Source organism: Arabidopsis thaliana (genome assembly GCF_000001735.4).
Source record: "Arabidopsis thaliana chromosome 1 sequence".
In the NCBI taxonomy this organism is placed as follows: domain Eukaryota; kingdom Viridiplantae; phylum Streptophyta; class Magnoliopsida; order Brassicales; family Brassicaceae; genus Arabidopsis; species Arabidopsis thaliana.
In genome coordinates this window covers 19,694,890-19,714,588 of record NC_003070.9, presented here as the reverse complement: position 1 = coordinate 19,714,588, position 19,699 = coordinate 19,694,890, and the positions used below count along the sequence as shown (strand labels likewise).

Here is a 19,699-nt window from a genome sequence, read left to right as displayed (position 1 = left end):
TGGATCGACAACACTCTAACTGATTTAAAGAACGGAAAAAGGGAGATCGATGGTCCATTAAACGCTAAGGAGAGAAGACGATGGGTTTAGGTTTATAGTTGTATGTTCACATGAGGGAAAAGGCGTTTTAAATACAAGACCTCGACATTTAACACAAAACGCAGAGTTTAACAAAACATAATAGAATAACAGTAGAGGAAAGCCTCTACTTCGTTCATAGTCTTTTTGTTCCTTTAGCCACTTTTCTTTAGTAACTTCCTCAAGTATCTCTCCATGGCCTTAGCCTTTCTCCCTCCAGACCTCATCCTCTTTCTCATACATGCTAAAGGAACACTTAACCTATCAAATTGAACCAACATGACCTATTCAAATCATTGGCTGATCACGCTGCCGCTAGTCGATGCTTAGAGCATCCTATCTACGATGCTTTGTCTTTGAAGAAACAGGACGAACTCGTTGCACGATGCGAGGGAAACTGGAAGCAAGTTTTGAGTTTCATGCAGTCCATTGATGAATCTTGTGCTATGGTGAAGACTTCAAGAGGCAATGTAATTTTTCTTTTTCATAAAAGTTTGGAAATTGTTTTAAAGAGCGTGGCTTGTTGTTACATACCATTTGGTTATGATATAAATCTCGGGATTTGGTGAAGACTTGAAGAGGCAAAATATTGTTTCTTTGATAAAGACTTGGACTTTTTGCTTAGATTTGTCAGTTTAGTTAGATGATTTTGGTAAGTGTTGCAGTAGAAATTGTTTTGAAGAGCATGAATTGTTATGATGCAAGTTGCTTCACTTTTGCAGATGCAAGTAACCACGGGGGATAGATTCACAATGGTAACCAAGGACTCAAAAGTATACTCTTGTGGTACAACTGCGTGGGCTCTTGGTCATGGGAAGGAAACTAGACGATGTCATGAATTGAAGCATATAGATTTACCGTTTCTTCTTTCTTTAGCCATAATAGAAGCTCTGTTCAAGCGGAGGGATAAAATTTAGGAAATAGAAATGATCCAGATTTAGGATGGTATATCGATTGAGCGGGAGTGCATTCTCTGCGCAAGTGATTCAAGTATCAGCCTGTGACTATACAATAATGAATTACGTCTCTTTAAATAAAAGAAAGATAATGAAAACTCTAGCCTAAAAGCCCAAATAAACATTAAGCCCTTGAGAAACAAAACCCAAATAACGAGCTAGCCCAAACTTGAAGAACGATTTGAGATGCGCTGCATCAGAGATGTTGATAATCAGTTATATGTAGAACTAATTTTAAAGGCGATGCTTGTGCAAAGATTAATAGCGTTCAGAAGAGAAAGTGAAGATATGATCCTGAGTTGCTTGTTCCTTACTTTCAATGATGTCAAGAAACTTAGAAACATATCATTGCAAGACAAAACTTTGTTTATGTTTGATAGTGAGCGAAAACAAGACAAAACTAAAATAACAGTAAGACAAAGTGAAGTGATACAATTTTCCTGAACTCTGATCATTCATCATCTTTCCACATATCTGCAAACTCATCAGGCTCCAACGGGTTTGAGAGCTCATGCATCTTTTTCCTCGTCTTCGCCTTGATCTTCTTAGCAAATTTCCCAGCTTTATTTCTCTTCTCCAATGCTCGAATCTAAATACATTGATTTAAAATTTGCTTAAGGAAAGTTCTAAGATTCATTTGGTTATATCTTTTGCTTGCAAATAAGAGATTAATCAATGATACCTGGTTTGGAGATACGTATAACGGGTTCTCATAAAGAGTAGGACCTCCAAAGCTGCCCGCGAATATCTTGATTGGATTCAGACAAAACCTTGGACCAACCTGTTGTCAATAGTGTATCCATTTCAATCAAAAACCATGGTCGAAAGACTATTATTAAAAGTTTGTAACTCTTTGTCCACAAACCTCGATAAGGGTCATTTTATCCAGGCCACCTTTTGCAATTTTATCTGACTCATTGTGAGGAACCGAAATCTGGTAATTTCGGAACCATATATGCTCATCAACAATTGAAAAGACAAATACATGGTCATGGTAAGGCTTAGATTTCCTGTGTTCCTTAGGAATTCCGAAGACCTGAGAGATAAACAAAACAAAACTAATTAGGATGTGAAAGTCTTGAGAACTAATGGACCAAAAACATTATCCAAGGATATGAATCTGGCAACAACCTGAGTAAGCATCTCCTTCAAGAGTTTCCAGTGCGCATCTTTATCAAAATTGGATGAGAATGTCAAAAGTGGACGTGACCCTTTGAGATGATTTCCAGTGAGTTTCATCTCTTCCATTGCGTGCACTTCAATATACAGAGAACAAAAGTAAAAATCCTTTTACCAAAAAATACATAGTTACAGAAACAGAACTCAGATATAGAACAAGACACAAGCTGATTGAACCCATCATAGCTAAATACGTGACTAGATCTATCAGCTCTTGCCACTTAAACTAAAGTCAGAGGATCTCGACTCTTACCAGCTTTAACCAAAAACTTCACAGATGGTCCATTAGGGGATTTGACCATCCACATGTAAAGATCTTTATGTTTCCTACACTGAAAATGGAAACATAAACAAATACAAATCAACCAATACATTCAGAGATTGTACATTTACATCAATATGCATATATTAAGCTTCCACAACAAACCAAACCCTAACAATTTGGGATAACTATCAAATTTTGATGACATGGAACAAATACTAAATACCAATAGAGTCAAAGATTGTCCATTTGCATCAATATGCATATACATAAGCTTCCATCGAGTATTCTAATCACAAGTTTCTGAGGTTTGACTTTTGAGTCAAACATTCCACAGTAAAGGAACAAATCTGACTACATGGAACAAAAACTAAGCCTAGAAATAAGTAAGATGGAAACTTTACCTCGAAGAACAAGCAGGAATTAGAATTCTTAAGCTCAATGAGCTCATTCAAAGTCGCGCCTTTGCTACTCTTTGCTTCAACTTTACTGTCTTTCTTACAGTGTGGTAGAAGTGAAACAATGTTCAACATCAAACTCCGATACCTTCACACAAAAATCCCCAATAAACAAATCAATTTCAAACCCTAAAAACGAAATCAAAACCAAAAGAAAGGAAACAAATTTAGCAATTTAAACTCAACCTGAAACTGATACGACGAGAACAAGTCACCAAAACCTTCTCTTTGTTCTTGAATCCAGATGAAGTCAAAGCTTTAGCTTTCTCAGCTTCACCTTCACTCTTATCTTTCCATCCCAATAGAGTCCTTTTGGGTCTATCCGGAGCAGGCTCATCGCTCTTTTTCACCGGCGCCGGAGCTTCCGTCTCACTGTGCTTCCGCTTCCTCCCCATTTTTTTGTTTTTCCGCGTAGAGACGTTTTCTCTAGGGTTTTAGCAAGTGTTTTAAGGTCAGAGACGAAACAGAGAGAAAAAATCATGGGCCGGTCATTATTGGGCTTAACTTAAGGCCCATTAATAATGGTAACGATGTGTCACTTCGTCACTTCGTCGTTAGTCTCTGTTCTTCGCGGTCCTCTGCAGCAACCGCTGAGAGAAAGAGAGATATGGGAGAACGGTTTTTCCGAAATGAGATGCCGGAGTTTGTACCGGAAGATTTATCCGGAGAAGAAGAAACTGTTACCGAATGTAAAGATTCGTTGACGAAACTGCTATCACTTCCGTACAAATCATTCTCAGAGAAGCTTCACAGATATGCTCTAAGCATCAAAGATAAAGTAACTCACTTTTCAATTTGATTATATATGATTTTGAGTTATAATGAAGTTATGTAGTTATAATGAATTTATGACTTTTCTTTAGTCTAGTGAAGTTGTGTTTTCTCTTGTTTGTGTGGTGATTCTGTTTTAGGTAGTCTGGGAGACATGGGAACGATCTGGAAAACGTGTTCGAGATTATAACTTGTATACTGGAGTTCTTGGGACAGCTTATCTCTTGTTCAAATCTTATCAGGTTACTAGAAATGAAGATGATCTTAAGCTATGCTTAGAGAATGTTGAAGCTTGTGATGTAGCTTCAAGAGATTCTGAGTAAGTGAATTTTCTTCAATGATCCAATTTTCATGAATTCATTTCGGGGTAATGATTGTGGTTTCTATCAGGCGAGTGACATTTATATGTGGCTATGCTGGTGTATGTGCTCTTGGTGCTGTTGCAGCGAAGTGTTTAGGTGATGACCAGTTATATGATCGTTACTTAGCCCGTTTCCGAGGGGTAATTACTAATTACAGTTTCTTTTGCTCTAGTGAAAATAGATAACTTGTTCTATACTTTGCTTGAGTGTTGCAACTTTGATCTGTTTAACAGATTAGGCTTCCTAGTGACTTGCCATATGAGTTGCTATATGGTAGAGCAGGATACTTGTGGGCGTGTTTGTTCTTGAATAAGCATATTGGTCAGGAGAGTATATCATCTGAACGAATGGTATAATAAAGTTATAAAATTTCTTTGGTTAATTGACTTACTCAAGAAAGTTCAAGATTTTATGATATCTCTATATCTTCAGAGATCAGTGGTTGAGGAAATCTTCAGGGCAGGAAGACAACTCGGGAATAAAGGAACTTGTCCATTGATGTATGAGTGGCACGGGAAGAGGTACTGGGGGGCTGCACACGGTTTAGCTGGGATCATGAATGTTTTGATGCATACGGAACTTGAACCAGATGAAATCAAAGATGTCAAAGGTACACTAAGCTATATGATACAAAACCGTTTTCCTAGCGGGAATTACCTATCTAGTGAAGGAAGCAAATCAGATCGCCTTGTTCACTGGTGTCACGGTGCTCCTGGTGTTGCTCTCACACTTGTAAAGGCAGCTCAGGTAATCATTTGTTGATTGAAGTACTCTTATCAGTAAGTAAAACCACAATGCAAAACTCATTTTCTGGATATCGTCAGGTTTATAACACTAAGGAATTTGTAGAGGCAGCAATGGAGGCAGGAGAAGTTGTGTGGAGCCGTGGATTGCTTAAACGAGTAGGAATCTGTCACGGTATCAGCGGAAACACATACGTGTTTCTTTCTCTATACCGGTTAACAAGAAACCCAAAGTATTTGTACCGCGCTAAAGCTTTCGCGTCTTTCCTACTCGATAAATCAGAGAAGTTAATCTCAGAAGGTCAAATGCATGGAGGAGATAGACCCTTCTCTCTCTTTGAAGGTATCGGAGGAATGGCCTACATGTTACTCGACATGAATGATCCAACACAAGCTCTGTTTCCAGGTTATGAACTCTAAAATGTATAAAACTTACACTGTAACAATAAGCTTAGATACTGAAATGTAGAATAGCTGTCTATATTAATAAGATTTTATACATCACAAGAAAACAAAAAAAAACAATTGTGATACAAGCAAGAAGCAAAATGACTAACATCATCAAATTTTAATATCCTATTGATCAGTGAGTGGATAAATGGACAAACTCATTCAGGGTTTAGCTTTTCTTGTTCTGGATCTCACTACTCACTAGTAATGTGGGGTTTGGTAACCGTCTCGGGCACGAGAATAGGAGATGTAATAGAACTGAGAGACAATAGCAGTGAAGAGAGCAAAGGAAGCACCAGCAGCAAACACTCCTTTACGGATCACTTCACAGCTAGGAGGGTTTTCGATGTTCCACATCCTTCTGTACGTAGTGTGGTACGCGTTTCTGATTGATCCCGCGAGCAAACATACCTCAGCAATCAAGAAAAACACCCTGTTCAAAACCAAGTGTAGAATGATGTGTCAAGTCAAAGTCATAAATTATAGAGATTGTGTTAAGTATAGAGTTTTACCAGCAAATAAGGAAGAGCATAATGCCACAAGCTCTTGAACCACCGGGTTTAAGAGCTTTGCCGCAGCAGAAACACCGACTAGCCACCATAATAATGACTTGACTAATGAAGAGAAGCACAAATGCACCAGCTCCATAACTTGTAGCTATGTCTGAGCCATACTCACAATGCTCAAATTCCTTCTCACCATCCGGAACAACCTTACCCTGCAAAACAACAAACAAAAGAGCCCAAGAAACTTAAGCAAAATGATAGATCTTCAGCCATTTTCTTCTGCATCAAAAAACCACTAATCTGAGATCTAACAATGTAGTAAGCTACGCTTATCTACAAAGGTCTTAAAGTCTACAAAGATCTTCAAATCACAATGTGAAGCTCCATATCGATCAAGAAACAAGATTCTTGAATCAGATCTGAGAAAGAGTCCACTACAAGAAATCGCACCGACACATATTTTTGTACCAAAACTGATTTGAAAGTCAAAACACTATATCCTACATATGTTCCAAATAAAGATTACAATCTCATCACCAAAATTTGACTTCAAGAGAACAAGAAATCTAAAAGAGAGTAAAGAAACAAATTAGAGAGAGAGAGAGAGAAGTGATTCTTACGACACTTCTTCTTTGTTCGGCAGCAATGGCTAATCCAACAGCAATGAGATCTAGAATGAACACAATGATGATCACGAGCTTTGAAGCCATTGCGATTATTCTGAGAGAGCTTTTCTTGTGATCTTTCTCTTTCCCTCGAAGATGGATCGTTTTCTTGATAATACTAATATATATATAGACGAAAATGTCAAGAGACTTGTGACCGAATTAAAGAAAATGAAATGACTATTTCTTTACTAATAAAAAAAAAAAGACAACGCAAATTCGTTGCCTTTTACAACACGATTTAATTAAAAAAATAAGTTTCACTTAAGTATATGAACTAACGTCAATAGACTAATAACGTGGTGCAGGTGGGGGGTTTCATTTGCTTTATCTACGGGTTAATTAAAGGGATCATATATAACTTGTTTAATAATTAAAGCTCTTATACTAATTTTCCCTAAACAAATATAAATCGTTAAGTTTTTAAAAACTGGTTTTGTGGGAAAAGAAACGTAAAATTAGGAATGTTAACGAAAGATTAAAAGAAGAGTTATAATGAGAATTAATGGAATTGAATGCGATATTAGATAATCATAACAGTCACCAGTCTAAAACGGCGGATCTACCGTTAGCGGTCATGTAAATAAATGTGCAATGGTTTAACCGGAATCCGGTTTTCCAGGTTAGGCACTCCGAGTTGCATCCTCATATAGGGTCCACGTTGTCGATGATCTTTGGACTAGTATTTTTGATTAATCGATGCACTCCGATGCTAGTATTTTTCCAGTATTTTTGATTCAACAAACCCGGATCTTGCATCCGCACGCAATCAATATTACATACATGGGCTTTTCGAATTTGGCACATTACTTTGTTGTGTTCCCTTGTGTTTTTTTCGTTGTCGAGTTTTGTCTTTGTCAACGGAGGAGACTCTATTCTCACCTCTCTTTTTTTTCGTCAAGACTCTATTCTTAGTTTCATTTCTTGAGAAGAAGTCTATGATAATTACGTATCTTATTAAATGATAACTACTGCACGAATTCAATTCTTCATGCGTAGTGACTACAAAAAAAAAAAAAAACCAAAATATAAAAAATTGTTTTCTTGTCTTCTTCATGTCTAGATTCTCAGGGTATTGGTGGAAAGTTTGTAACCTTAGTCGGCTAAACTATAACTAAAAGTGAACTACTAAAAAATATATTAATGGTTTTTCATATTAATCAAGTTGGGTGGACTAATGGTTTTTATTTGAAGTGTGAAGTTTTTACATGAGTTTACATCAGAGATCAATTCTCTTTAGATATTTTGGATCAATATATTGCGAGTTTGCTCCGAAAAATTAGGCCTGGGAGTTCGGTTAAACCGGGTTATTCGGATCGGGTTATTCGGTTTGGTGGAAATTCGGTTTTCTAAAAATCTCACCGAATAGACCCGAATTGAAATTCGGTTCGGGTCGGTTCGGACGTCGGTTTGTTCGGGTCGGTTATAGCCTAAAAAATATGTTCCGAATATGAACCAAATTCTTTTTTTTCTTCGGTTTATCCGGTTTACACATTAAAAAAGAAATTGGTCTATTACAAATACAACAAAATAAAAGCCCAATACACTTAACAAAACCCAACATACAATCAATAAGCCCAACCCACAATTAATAAGCCCAGACTTGTAAAAATTTTAGGGTTTTGAAAAAGCTGTGTGTAGTGTGACGGCTGCGACTCCGACTATGAGGCTCGGGCGATGACGGCCTCGTCCACGGCGATCTCAAACTTTCTTATTCCAGCTTTAAGCGAGATTGCATTAAACAAGGTTGATGAGTCGGTTTCTCGCTTTCTCACTGAAACAAGAAAGAAAACAACTAAATTATTGAAATAAACACAAGCCTAAGATCTAGAGAACAAAGACACGAGACTACAAAAAAAAACAAGTAACACCAATAATCAAATCTGAACAAATCTTACGTTTAAGTTCGTCGAGGACAGATTTAGACATGAATGATTGAGTTTTTAGAGGATAAAGATGAATAGATGATAATGAATTGATGAAGGAGAAGAGATGTGATGATGAATAGATTGGAGAAGAATGTTTTTTAGATCGGAGAAGGACTCACTTGGTTTGTAAGAGGCAGTGAAGAAGCAAAATAAAACAAATTAGGGTTATTGACTAGGGTTAAGCTTATATATGATTGCATATTTTAATAAACCGATCGGTCCGATTGCCGAACCGACCCGACCCGAAATCCGAACACCAAAATTAAATTCGCCGAACGGTTAGTTACAGTATCTTCGGTTTTCGCCGATAACCGAAATTATCGGTTTAATCGGGTCGGTTTGCTCGGTTCCTGCCGTAATCCCAGGCCTACGAAAAACTGTAAAAGTTGGATCCACATATATATCCACAATACACATATATATCCAAAGTATTGAGGAAGGCCAATTGCCTTGCGGTATATTCATGGTAACACTATTAGTTTTCTTATAGCTTTTTCCGTCAAAGTTGCTTCTTTAGTTGTTTTCATTTTAATTGGTTTTCTTTCGTATTATCATTTGTTTTGAAGATTTTTAGTTTTCTGTATTTTTTCGTTGTATTTCAAGAGAGTCAGGACTTTAGTGTTCTTGGGTAATTACCAATTAGTAGTTCAAAACAAGTAAACCAAAATTTACTGATCTTCAAAGATCCCAGAAGTGCCAACTATAATAAAATATTGATAATTTGGAAATTCTGCTTTCTTAGTTGCCATGAATAAACAATATAAAAACTCATGAGGTTTGCTCACAAGTCATAAACGTGCGTACACAATGGAAATTTCTAAAAATATAAAAATAATAATATTTTAATTTTATATTTATATTCTAATTATTTAATATAAATAGACCAATAATTGAGTTATATGTGTTTTTGATTTGTTATACTGTCTTTTAGCTAAGAGTTTTTAGAGCATCCAAAACAATAATCTCTTATTCTATTTTTTAAAAATATTAAAACTATTATTTAATATTTAATATTGCTAAGAGATGACTTTTATATAAAAGCCAAAATATAATCTAAGATTCGTACACGTGTCAGTATTTCATAGGTAGAAGAGAAATATTAAACGAAGTCAGCGATTCGATGCGTTTCAAATATGTTTATGTCATGTATGTTTAAACTTTTATATCATGTATATTTCAAATATTATGAATTTCACTAATTATTAAGTTTTCTAAAATTAAAATGTTTATATTTCTCATTTTAAATTAATCTTTCTTTTTAGAACACCAACTTAAGAGTCTACCAAAAACTGAAACTCTTATCCAAACTCTTAACTTCAAAAGTTTCAAAATCAATTATAAAAATATTATTAAACATGGTTCTTAATAAAAAAGACAAAAAATATATATTATTTAAATATTAGATGAATCTCTTAATTAAGAGTATATGATTAAAAATATTATTTATCTATAGTTACACTTTGATGTTTTTTAAAAAACTCATGTTTAGAAACTCTCATTGAGAGTGCTCTTAAAGTTTTTCTCTCTCTTTTCTCTTAATTTAATTATTTTTCTTTTTTTATTGTTAAGAATTCTATCAAGAAACTAATGTTAAAGGTACTCTAACATTTTCTTTGCATTCTATTACAAATATTTTCTAAATATTTTTTGTTTTAATTAAAATTAAAAGCTTGTCTAAATGTATGTAGTTATTATGATTGATTTTTATCAAAACAAAATGTTATTATGATTGATATCATCGTGTTGTTAAAAACCTTATATGACAATATTCATATTCTTTTTTGGTAAGCCACAATATTCATATTCTTTTGACAAATTATTGATCACTTATAATTATAACTGGTAGCAACATAATGTATATTAGAGCATCTGCAACGGTGGTCTCTATTAATTATGTTCTTCCAATAATAAAAGGAAAATAATGAAAAAAGAAGAGAAAAATGAGAGAGGGGTTCTAAAAACCCTTATTTAAGGGACAGTCTGAGCAACAAAGATACACATGTAGTTTTGTTAGTAATCAATTTATATTTAAAAAATTAAAATATAATTATAAAATTAAATTATTAATATTTTTTGGTTTTTAGGGATTCTCATCATCTCACCCGTTAGAAGTAGTCTTATTAGTCTAAAATTTATGCTTAGAGTTTTTAATGTGCACCAATCATGTTGTATTTTAGTTTTTGAGATTCAGGATTTTGATCGAAATTTCTAAATTTAATTCAAAAAAAAGAAGAAGAATATGATGTTCTATAAGTTAAAAAAATATATGTATATAAAATATCCTAACTATTGTTCTAGTAACTTGAATTGATTTTGGACTGAAAGTCTGAAACTCAGACTAATCATCGAGATCTGTAGAAGTCAGATATATTCTTATAACTTAGAACATCTATATATTGGTTGACTTAATTTCTTGAATAATTCTTTTAAGTTGGAGATAGAAAAAAAAAAAGATTGTCTGATACTTCAAAATAATAGAGACCACGAAAAACAAAAGATTTTAATTAAAAAATCTCTCTTTTAACTCGTATTGCGAGGAAAAGAATTTTCACGCACATGGTTAGCTTCTTTGACGGGAAATGGTCAAACCTATTTCAACGACTACTTAATTATTTTACCACCCCTTTTTTATTCTTTATTCTTTTTATAACCTAAATTCAAGTCTAATATTTTTACTTTAGAAATATTATATATTGATTTTTTACTTTATAGTAACCAAATTTACAAAACAAAAAAAAAGATTATTCATCATACTTGTTGTTTATGACATTTTTATACTATATATTCTTAGGTGCTTCTCTGTTTCGATTGCGAAATATGGATTTGTTTTTATTTTTTCTATACATTTACTATTGTCTAAACATAATAGTCACATTATAACATTGTTTTATTTTGTAACTTTTCTTTGTCATGCAAAGTAATTAAAAGAAATTTGTATGTAGTGAATCTTTTAATTACTTGAAATTTCTATGACTTAATCTTATTGAGAATTTGGTTGGAAATTAACAAATTTCTAACCTTTGGAATAAAATTGATGATATATTTTCACTCACTATAAAATAATAAAATATAAAATGAACTATTTTTGTTGACTCGGCCAACGTCTATTAAACATTCCTCTTATGTTGTTCAAAATCCACCATTCCTCTTGTCTTCTTCTCTGATTCAAGCCCATTAATCCACGAAATTTTTTACTTCAACCCCTATATATATACATACATAAACATACATAGTTGCACATACACTTAACATAAGATACTCAAAGTCCTATTCATCATCCCAACTTCGATCTAATTACATCGCACGAGGAAACCATGATCTCTAGGGTTTTCAACTTCATGAAACAATCCGAAACAGTTCAGCTAAACAACAAACTATTTCTCGATCTCCTCTCTTCCTCGTCATCGGCCAAACCCAAAATTTTGCACGACGTGTTCATCAACCACAGAGGATCCGACACAAAGAGAAACATCGCAACATTGCTTTATGACAATCTCAAATCTCGTAACTTACGTCCATTCTTGGATTCCAAGAACATGAAGCCCGGAGATAAGCTTTTTGATCATATCAACAACGCGATTCTCACTTCTAAAGTCGCTGTAACGGTTTTTTCTCCTAACTACTGCGATTCATATTTCTGTCTGCACGAGCTTGCTCTTATAATGGAGTCCAGAAAAAGGGTCATACCGATATTCTGCGACATCAAACCTTCACAACTCGATGTTATGATCGAGAGGGTGACATGTTCTGATGATGAAATCCAAAGGTTTAGATGGGCCCTTCAAGAAGCTAAAGATATCGTTGGACTCACGTTTGATTCCTACAAAGGGTAATTTATTTTTTCTATCAAATCTTTTTATTAACTATCTCTGTTTTATTATTATTGTACTTTTGTTTATTCAGTTTCTGATTTAACTCAACATTCATTTATTTAGGAATTTATCGGAGGTTGTTACAGTTGCATCGGATGTTATCGTCGAGAGATTGGTCGAGTTAGAGGCTAAAGATGAAAATCTATAGGCGTTGGAAAACATTTAATTAACTCCAAACTAAATGCTTCTCTAAATATTTGTTTTTCTAATCCTACGAGTAATTCATTTAATTGATTTTATTCATGCATATATATCTCAAGTCTCAACATACATATATCAATGGTTGACAGAATTGAGGCAACAACTTCTTTCCTTTTTGAGGGTTTATTATTTGTAGATTTTTCTTGTTTATAAGTGGCAAGTAATTTCTTTGTAAGTTCAGATATATAAAATAACATTTTCTCTTTCTAATACCGAAAGTTGTTTAGTCTTTTACACCGAAAGTTGTTTGTTTGTTTTCAACATCACATTTCCAAAATCATTTTAATTTATTGTCATCTCCAGACTCTTAAATAAAAACGATATATGTGTGCATAGAAATACATAGACCTTTTTAACAGGTGCATGGGTAATTTGAATAGTCAAACATGGTTCCTATTGAAATACCTATATTTTATATAATAAAGTTTAAATATACACATAAATAAATAATTAATGGTTATAACTTATAACTATATTAAATAAATAAAAACACTGTCCACATTAAACATATGTCCAATACAACTTTTAAACAAAATCTAAACATAGTTTGAGATGACCCTAAACAAATACATTATGATATCCATATATTCTCAACGAGTAAAATAGTAAATGATGAGTGTTAATGTCAAGAGCTTGTTTCGTGGGCTTAAAAAGAAAAAGAGCTTGTATTGTGGGGGTTGGCAAACGTATTTTTGCGTCGATATCTAGTCTCACTTGTGAAAATTTAATGTGTCTAAAGTGGGTTTGGGCTTAAAAAAAAACCCATCATATTTAACATTGTTCTTCAAGCAGTATGGGGAGTCAAAAAAACCAACTCAACACAAATCAAATCGAACAGTTCCACCGAATTTGATATTTTTTTAAAGTTCACATTCACACCTTTAAATAGAAGCTGGTGATACATTTCCTAAGGAAGTGATTACCAGAATATCCCACTCACTTTTTTCTTTGTTTTAAGTTCCGAGAATAGTCTTCAACTATTATTATCAAGTAATGTTTAACTTTCTATTATTTAAAAATAAACTAAAATTTTTTAGCATCTACTTACTGATAAACGTAGTCACCAGTCATATTAGTTCTTTGATAGAAACGTACTTTAGTGTTTTGAGACGAGATTTTTTTTCGAAGGACCACTATATTATTTGTTTCGAGTTTAAAATATTTTCTAACTAATGCTAGAGAGTAGTCAAGCCAATCCAAAGTAAGTTATCTTTCAAAACTCTGCTTAATTTGTTTATTAACTAAATCAGATTCTGTAAACTTTTTTGTACCATGGTGGATTTAAATTTCAGCTGATAATTTTAAATGTTACGGAAAAAAATTCTGGATCAGTTTTAAATAATAAAAGAAAAAAAAATACGAATACATTTAACAAATATATGTCATCGAGTAAGATAACCTAAACTTTCGGATACACACACGTGTAAAAACAAAAGTACTTTGTTCAAATTCCAAGAAATTATTAACTGGAGAAAAACAAAACAAAGGATAGCGAAAATGTTATAGATAAGGCAAATTAAAAACCAATCTTTGACTACCCATTCGTTGTCATTTGATTAAATGATAAAATATAAATCATTGATTTAAAATGAGAGATAGAGGTAAAACAAAATATAGAAAAGTAGCATCAAATGGCTGTTAGCACGAAAACTATTGAGTGAAAGAAACCCTAAATCTTTAAGTTCCACTATAGAATTAGATAACGATCATAATATAGTGATATATTTGATATCTCGTCTCTGTGACTCCGTCTAATCTTTTGAAATGATGTCCTCTTCCTCACTTCACTTCATCAAAAAAAAAAATGTCATATATATGTATGCTTAAACTTTCATAAAAAATTTAATGATTTCAGTAAAATGTTCTAGGGTTAGATTATATTATAATATAAATTTCAAGAAAAATTCATTCGTAAATTTTTTTCATTTATGAAATACCACAACTGCATGAAAACTAATCAATGGATAAATACAGACAAAAAAAATTACATCAATACGTGATCTTATAAAACAAAATCTGAATATATGTATAGGGTCTATAGCTAATTTCAATTTCGATTATATTATATGCAAACTTGATGTGGATTACTTATTTTTCGGTTAAGATGTTTTATCTATGGTGGATTTACATAAAACTCAACAAATAATTTTGCTAAGTCCTTAAATTAGTTAGACATATTGGTGAAACCGACACTAAAAATGTAGATAAAAATATTAATTTATACATTATCCAACAAGGATTTTATCCAAATCGTGGTATCTATGTGATCTAATGGTTATAAGTGGAATTTAGGTGTTCTAAACATGCTCAATTAGTCAATTATATACTTCACTTTCCAACTCAAAACAGCATATTCCGAGCGAACAATATGGATTTTTATACTATAACACCCAATTTCTAAATTAAACAAAAATTGCGACCATTATATATGGTTCTATCTTTTAAAAACCATGGAACTAAATGATGAAACTATGAAGTTTTTTTTTCACAAAAAAAAAAAAGAAACTATGAAGTTTTTTACCCTATATTTTTTTTAAAAAAGATACTATGAAGCTTTGAAGCAGCTACTACGAGTTGTGTTTGTTAATGTTTCTGAAAACAAAAATAAATTGAAAAAATCTTTAGTCAACATCAACTCGTGTTTTTTCTCTTCTCCCATCGTTATAACGTCTTTTTGACAAATGACAAATTGCGCCTAACTTCTACGATAGACACGTGGACACGTGTCGTCATGATGTAGTTTTGTCCGTATGGAAAACGCTTTCCATGTTGTAACCTAAGATACATTGAACAGTTCCTTTGTCCTTTCAACTTCGCTTTTTTCGAAGCTCTTTCCCTTACCCTACCACAACATTACGCGTGTCCTTCTTATTACAACATTTGGCACATATACATTTCAGAAAACCCGTCAACAAAAAACACGTGAAATAAAATATCTCTTCCTTTACCAGTTCACATATTTCATGGTTACTGTTCAATCATTTCGCCAAAAAATCTTTTTTTTTTTGGGTACAAATTTGGCCAAATAATTGTTCCTTTATTCTGAAATTCAGTCCCCTACACGAATATATAGACCACCAAAAAGTACATGGACGGTTCAATGTTGATTAAATCGACCAAGATAAAGTCAATAATGTTTTGTGGTTTAGATGTCGTCTGGTTACTATATTGACAATAAACTTTGTAAATAAAAAATATCCTTAAAAAAAAAAAAAAAATCCTAAAAGGAAAATCGAAAATCATTTTTTTAATTTGTTTTACATTACTTAAATAATTAAATAGACAATCCTAGGAAAAAAATCTCGATTAAATTAAATATTATATGTGAACTCCAAATGTCTAAGCAGCAAATTTCCAAACATTCATTTGAATCTTATTTTGATTGGAAAATACTTTTAAATTTAGCGGAACATTATTGATAAATAGATGAATAAACAAATGTTAATAAAAAAAACCATTTAAAAAAAATAGTACGAGGAAGAGCTAAATCTACTCATGTAGGTTCAATGAACTCAAGGGATTGCATAAATCACGACGATCTAACTGACACACGTGTCAGAATTCAAAAGTGTTTATAGATAAACACAAAAATGGGTCCCATATTCAGTACACACGTTAATCAGCGGCGGTGGATTCACCTATACACTGCGTCCATATATAAGTAGCACGAGACCCAAACATTATTGTCAAAAATAAGAAAGAAAGAAAAAAATATGGGTATCCAAGAAACTGACCCGTTAACGCAATTGAGTTTACCACCGGGTTTCCGATTTTACCCGACCGATGAAGAGCTTATGGTTCAATATCTCTGTAGAAAAGCAGCTGGTTACGATTTCTCTCTTCAGCTCATCGCCGAAATAGATCTTTACAAATTCGATCCATGGGTTTTACCAAGTAAGTATATACTAATTGAAACCCTTCTCAAAAAATGTTTATTTTTCTTAACAGAGATTCATAATTTTCTTGGTTTTTCTTCTTTTGTGATTTATAGATAAAGCATTATTTGGAGAAAAAGAATGGTATTTTTTTAGTCCTAGGGATAGAAAATATCCAAACGGGTCAAGACCTAACCGGGTTGCCGGATCGGGTTATTGGAAAGCTACGGGTACGGATAAAATAATCTCGACGGAAGGACAAAGAGTTGGTATTAAAAAAGCTTTGGTGTTTTACATCGGAAAAGCTCCTAAAGGTACTAAAACCAATTGGATCATGCATGAGTATCGTCTCATTGAACCTTCTCGTAGAAACGGAAGCACTAAGGTAACAAATAAAATCTAAACATTAATAAATACTATATCTTATATTTTCTTCTTGTAGTGTTTTGAATGACCTATAATTAATATTCTTGTTAATTTTCTTTAGTTGGATGATTGGGTTCTATGTCGAATATACAAGAAGCAATCAAGTGCACAAAAACAAGTTTACGATAATGGAATCGCGAATGCTAGAGAATTCAGCAACAACGGTACTTCGTCCACGACGTCGTCTTCTTCTCACTTTGAAGACGTTCTTGATTCGTTTCATCAAGAGATCGACAACAGAAATTTCCAGTTTTCTAACCCAAACCGCATCTCGTCGCTCAGACCGGACTTAACCGAACAGAAAACCGGGTTCCACGGTCTTGCGGATACTTCTAACTTCGATTGGGCTAGTTTTGCCGGTAATGTTGAGCATAATAACTCGGTACCGGAACTCGGAATGAGTCATGTTGTTCCTAATCTCGAGTACAACTGTGGCTACCTGAAGACGGAGGAGGAAGTCGAGAGCAGTCACGGGTTTAATAACTCGGGCGAGTTAGCTCAAAAGGGTTATGGTGTTGACTCGTTTGGGTATTCGGGGCAAGTTGGTGGGTTTGGGTTTATGTGATGATGAAATGCTGACGCAATAAAAATAAGTCGTTAATTTTTGTCCCGTGGCAAATCTTATATGTATTTGAATTTCAATTCTTTTGGGTTAAGAGGGAGACTCATAGATTTAGATGTAGATTTGTAATCTTTCATGCATAGAAAATTTGACGAATAGATTTCGTAACTTTATTTTGTTGCTGTTTGGTTATCTTTGTATTGGTATAAATTTAGTGGATTGAAATTGCATATTGATATATTGTTTAGTTGTGGCTAGCTATACATGTAAGTTTAATTGTTTGAGCTATCCAAAAGAATATATTTAACTATCTCATGCATTTTTAATATAAGCATACGTTATGTAATCATAAACCTACATACAAATCTTTTCTGTTTACGAATATATAGTAACACACCACAAATTGAGAGACTTACTGTATATACTGTATTTGAAAAAGGAGCGTTGGGTTAGCTGAACTTAGGTGTGTAACGTGGGCTTGCTTGTTTGACCATCTTGACAAGAGATTGTAGAGAAACAGTTTATACCGTACAAGTTTCAAACACATGTTTATTGTGGGTCGACTAAATGCGTTTGCAATTAGGGTATGAATGATAAGAGTAAAACACGGAATACTCGATTTTTTAACTGTACCTAGGAAAATCCGACCTAATAGTTTAAATTTAATTTCTGACATGAATCATGTAAAAGTTTAAGAACATCTCTAATAAAGAGTTTTCAAAACATTAAAATAACGAAATAAAGAATTGAAAGTACCAAAAATAACCATTTAGTTCAAAAGAGGATGAGAATACTCAAAAAGGGTTTTAAACTATTCGAGATGTTCTTATTTTGATTTAGAGTGCGCGTTAACACAATCTCTAGTACACATTAGCCACATTGTTACTGAATATATGTGGTTCGCTGATCATACAATATAATTCTATCTCCTTCCTTTTTCTGTATCCTCCATGACCATTACTGCTTTTCAGAAGCTTTGACCATCCTTTGAGATATGTCTATTTTCTGATATTTACCAAATAACAAAGTGGATCGTCTTGACGAAAGCCCAAAAATTAATTATCTCTGTTTTTTTCTCCTCTAATAAACTAGTCTTCTTCCGTCGAGTCATGCACTCATACTGATAATATCATTATTTGAGTGTGGGAAATCTTCGGGAGGAGAAACTCATATTTGTCTTTCCTTAGACCTTGTTGATTTTGTTGATGTGAGAGGTAAACGACACCCGGAAAATGGTCGAATGAACGGATTTTTTTACAAACATCTACATGACCTTCACTTGGTTCGTTCTCTATTAGTCGAATAACATGACATACATGCATCATAATTAAAAACACACAACAATTGTATTTATTTTGTATTTACAAGTTCCATTAAAAATTTAGATACTCAGATTTGTGGAATGTAAAATTCCAATAGCAAACTAGTGTATTGATTGGCCCATGGGCCAAATGCCCAAATATTAATTTTCCATCTATTTGGTCATTACTCAAAAAAACCTCTAATTAAGGTGTAACTCAGAAGAAGGAATATATAATTGCATTCTTTAAAAAAAAAATCATCTAACTAAGGTTAAGAGTTATAAATTTGAATAAAAAGACATTCAATACAGAAACGTGGAGGTTCGTAGTCACATATTGTCGCCAAATAAAAAAAGACAGTACATACAGTTTTTGTGAATTTACTAATCAAATATAGAACTTGTGTCGGGTTTTAAGCGGATCATGTTTTATAATTATAGAATTGTAATGTGTTATTGGTTATATTATATAAATTTCCGTTATACCTAGCTATAAAAATTAGATATAATCTTAATATTCTTTTCTAGACTTCATGTCTAGCTAAAATTTTAAACTGAAGAATAATCCTTACACGATTTATAATTTGAAATGGAGGAAGCATAAATACAAACAAAAATGTTTCCAAATATAAATTTAACAACAACAACACACACAAAAAGGGTTTTGGCTTTAAATACACGAGGGGTTTGTATTTATTAATAAATTGTGGCTAGACTTCAAAGCAAACGCAATATCTTAAATCATAACAATGACATTTGTGATTAGAATAAAAATACATTTAACCGAGACATAAATTTTTATTTGTTTGGTGGTATTTGCACATGCGTGATCTACGAGTGGTTCGAAAAGCTCACTAATTATAGATGACAAAGCAGATAATTAAGGAGCGGTCCTTAATCACTTTCCTAAACAAGCTTTAAAACAAGGCTCGATTAGTAAAAGCAAACGACTACAAGAATCCAGCCTTTTTTTTTTTACGGAAAATATTTAATTAACTCTGGACATAATTACTGTAACTTGCTATACTCAATACATACGCATGACGTCACAATGTACGTGTTAAAAAATTAATTGTTTTCTGGTAGAATTCATTTCGAGGACACA

At 33.1% G+C, this 19,699-nt stretch overlaps 6 protein-coding genes, 1 long non-coding RNA gene and 1 other non-coding gene across 8 annotated transcripts; 5 read left to right on the top strand and 3 right to left on the bottom strand.

Annotated features, from left to right (window-relative positions):
• Nucleotides 1–1,280: 1,280 nt before the first annotated feature.
• Nucleotides 1,281–3,410, bottom strand: AT1G52930 (Ribosomal RNA processing Brix domain protein). The gene is made up of 7 exons (NM_104171.3): nucleotides 3,120–3,410; nucleotides 2,880–3,021; nucleotides 2,467–2,545; nucleotides 2,166–2,290; nucleotides 1,900–2,070; nucleotides 1,717–1,815; nucleotides 1,281–1,623 (listed from the first exon to the last, which is right to left on the bottom strand). The coding sequence occupies exons 1-7, from the start codon at nucleotides 3,326–3,328 to the stop codon at nucleotides 1,486–1,488; spliced, it is 963 nt and encodes a 320-aa protein (NP_564618.1). The 5' UTR covers nucleotides 3,329–3,410; the 3' UTR covers nucleotides 1,281–1,485.
• Nucleotides 3,411–3,507: 97 nt separating this feature from the next.
• Nucleotides 3,508–5,314, top strand: GPCR (G protein coupled receptor). Its single transcript, NM_104170.3, has 6 exons — nucleotides 3,508–3,711; nucleotides 3,845–4,023; nucleotides 4,095–4,206; nucleotides 4,300–4,416; nucleotides 4,499–4,813; nucleotides 4,891–5,314. Exons 1-6 carry the CDS (start codon nucleotides 3,541–3,543, stop codon nucleotides 5,227–5,229), a joined length of 1,233 nt encoding a protein of 410 aa, NP_175700.2. The 5' UTR covers nucleotides 3,508–3,540; the 3' UTR covers nucleotides 5,230–5,314.
• AT1G52910 (fiber (DUF1218)) lies at nucleotides 5,266–6,578 on the bottom strand. Its single transcript, NM_104169.4, has 3 exons — nucleotides 6,386–6,578; nucleotides 5,772–5,977; nucleotides 5,266–5,692 (listed from the first exon to the last, which is right to left on the bottom strand). The coding sequence occupies exons 1-3, from the start codon at nucleotides 6,473–6,475 to the stop codon at nucleotides 5,461–5,463; spliced, it is 528 nt and encodes a 175-aa protein (NP_564617.1). The 5' UTR covers nucleotides 6,476–6,578; the 3' UTR covers nucleotides 5,266–5,460.
• AT1G07847 lies at nucleotides 5,396–5,594 on the top strand. The gene has a single exon (NR_139321.1).
• A 1,125-nt stretch (nucleotides 6,579–7,703) lies between the features above and the next one.
• Nucleotides 7,704–8,542, bottom strand: AT1G52905 (uncharacterized protein). The gene is made up of 2 exons (NM_202283.2): nucleotides 8,329–8,542; nucleotides 7,704–8,204 (listed from the first exon to the last, which is right to left on the bottom strand). Exons 1-2 carry the CDS (start codon nucleotides 8,357–8,359, stop codon nucleotides 8,092–8,094), a joined length of 144 nt encoding a protein of 47 aa, NP_974012.1. The 5' UTR covers nucleotides 8,360–8,542; the 3' UTR covers nucleotides 7,704–8,091.
• Nucleotides 8,543–11,672: 3,130 nt separating this feature from the next.
• On the top strand, nucleotides 11,673–12,527 carry AT1G52900 (Toll-Interleukin-Resistance (TIR) domain family protein; the record flags this gene model as incomplete). The annotated part of the gene is made up of 2 exons (NM_104168.2): nucleotides 11,673–12,187; nucleotides 12,294–12,527. 2 exons carry the CDS (start codon nucleotides 11,673–11,675, stop codon nucleotides 12,376–12,378), a joined length of 600 nt encoding a protein of 199 aa, NP_175698.1. The 3' UTR covers nucleotides 12,379–12,527.
• A 2,535-nt stretch (nucleotides 12,528–15,062) lies between these two features.
• Nucleotides 15,063–15,430, top strand: AT1G07843. The gene has a single exon (NR_139320.1). It is a non-coding gene; the product is annotated as an other RNA (long non-coding RNA).
• Nucleotides 15,431–16,106: 676 nt separating this feature from the next.
• On the top strand, nucleotides 16,107–17,666 carry NAC019 (NAC domain containing protein 19). The gene is made up of 3 exons (NM_104167.6): nucleotides 16,107–16,325; nucleotides 16,423–16,691; nucleotides 16,794–17,666. Exons 1-3 carry the CDS (start codon nucleotides 16,145–16,147, stop codon nucleotides 17,295–17,297), a joined length of 954 nt encoding a protein of 317 aa, NP_175697.1. The 5' UTR covers nucleotides 16,107–16,144; the 3' UTR covers nucleotides 17,298–17,666.
• The last annotated feature ends 2,033 nt before the right edge of the window (nucleotides 17,667–19,699 follow it).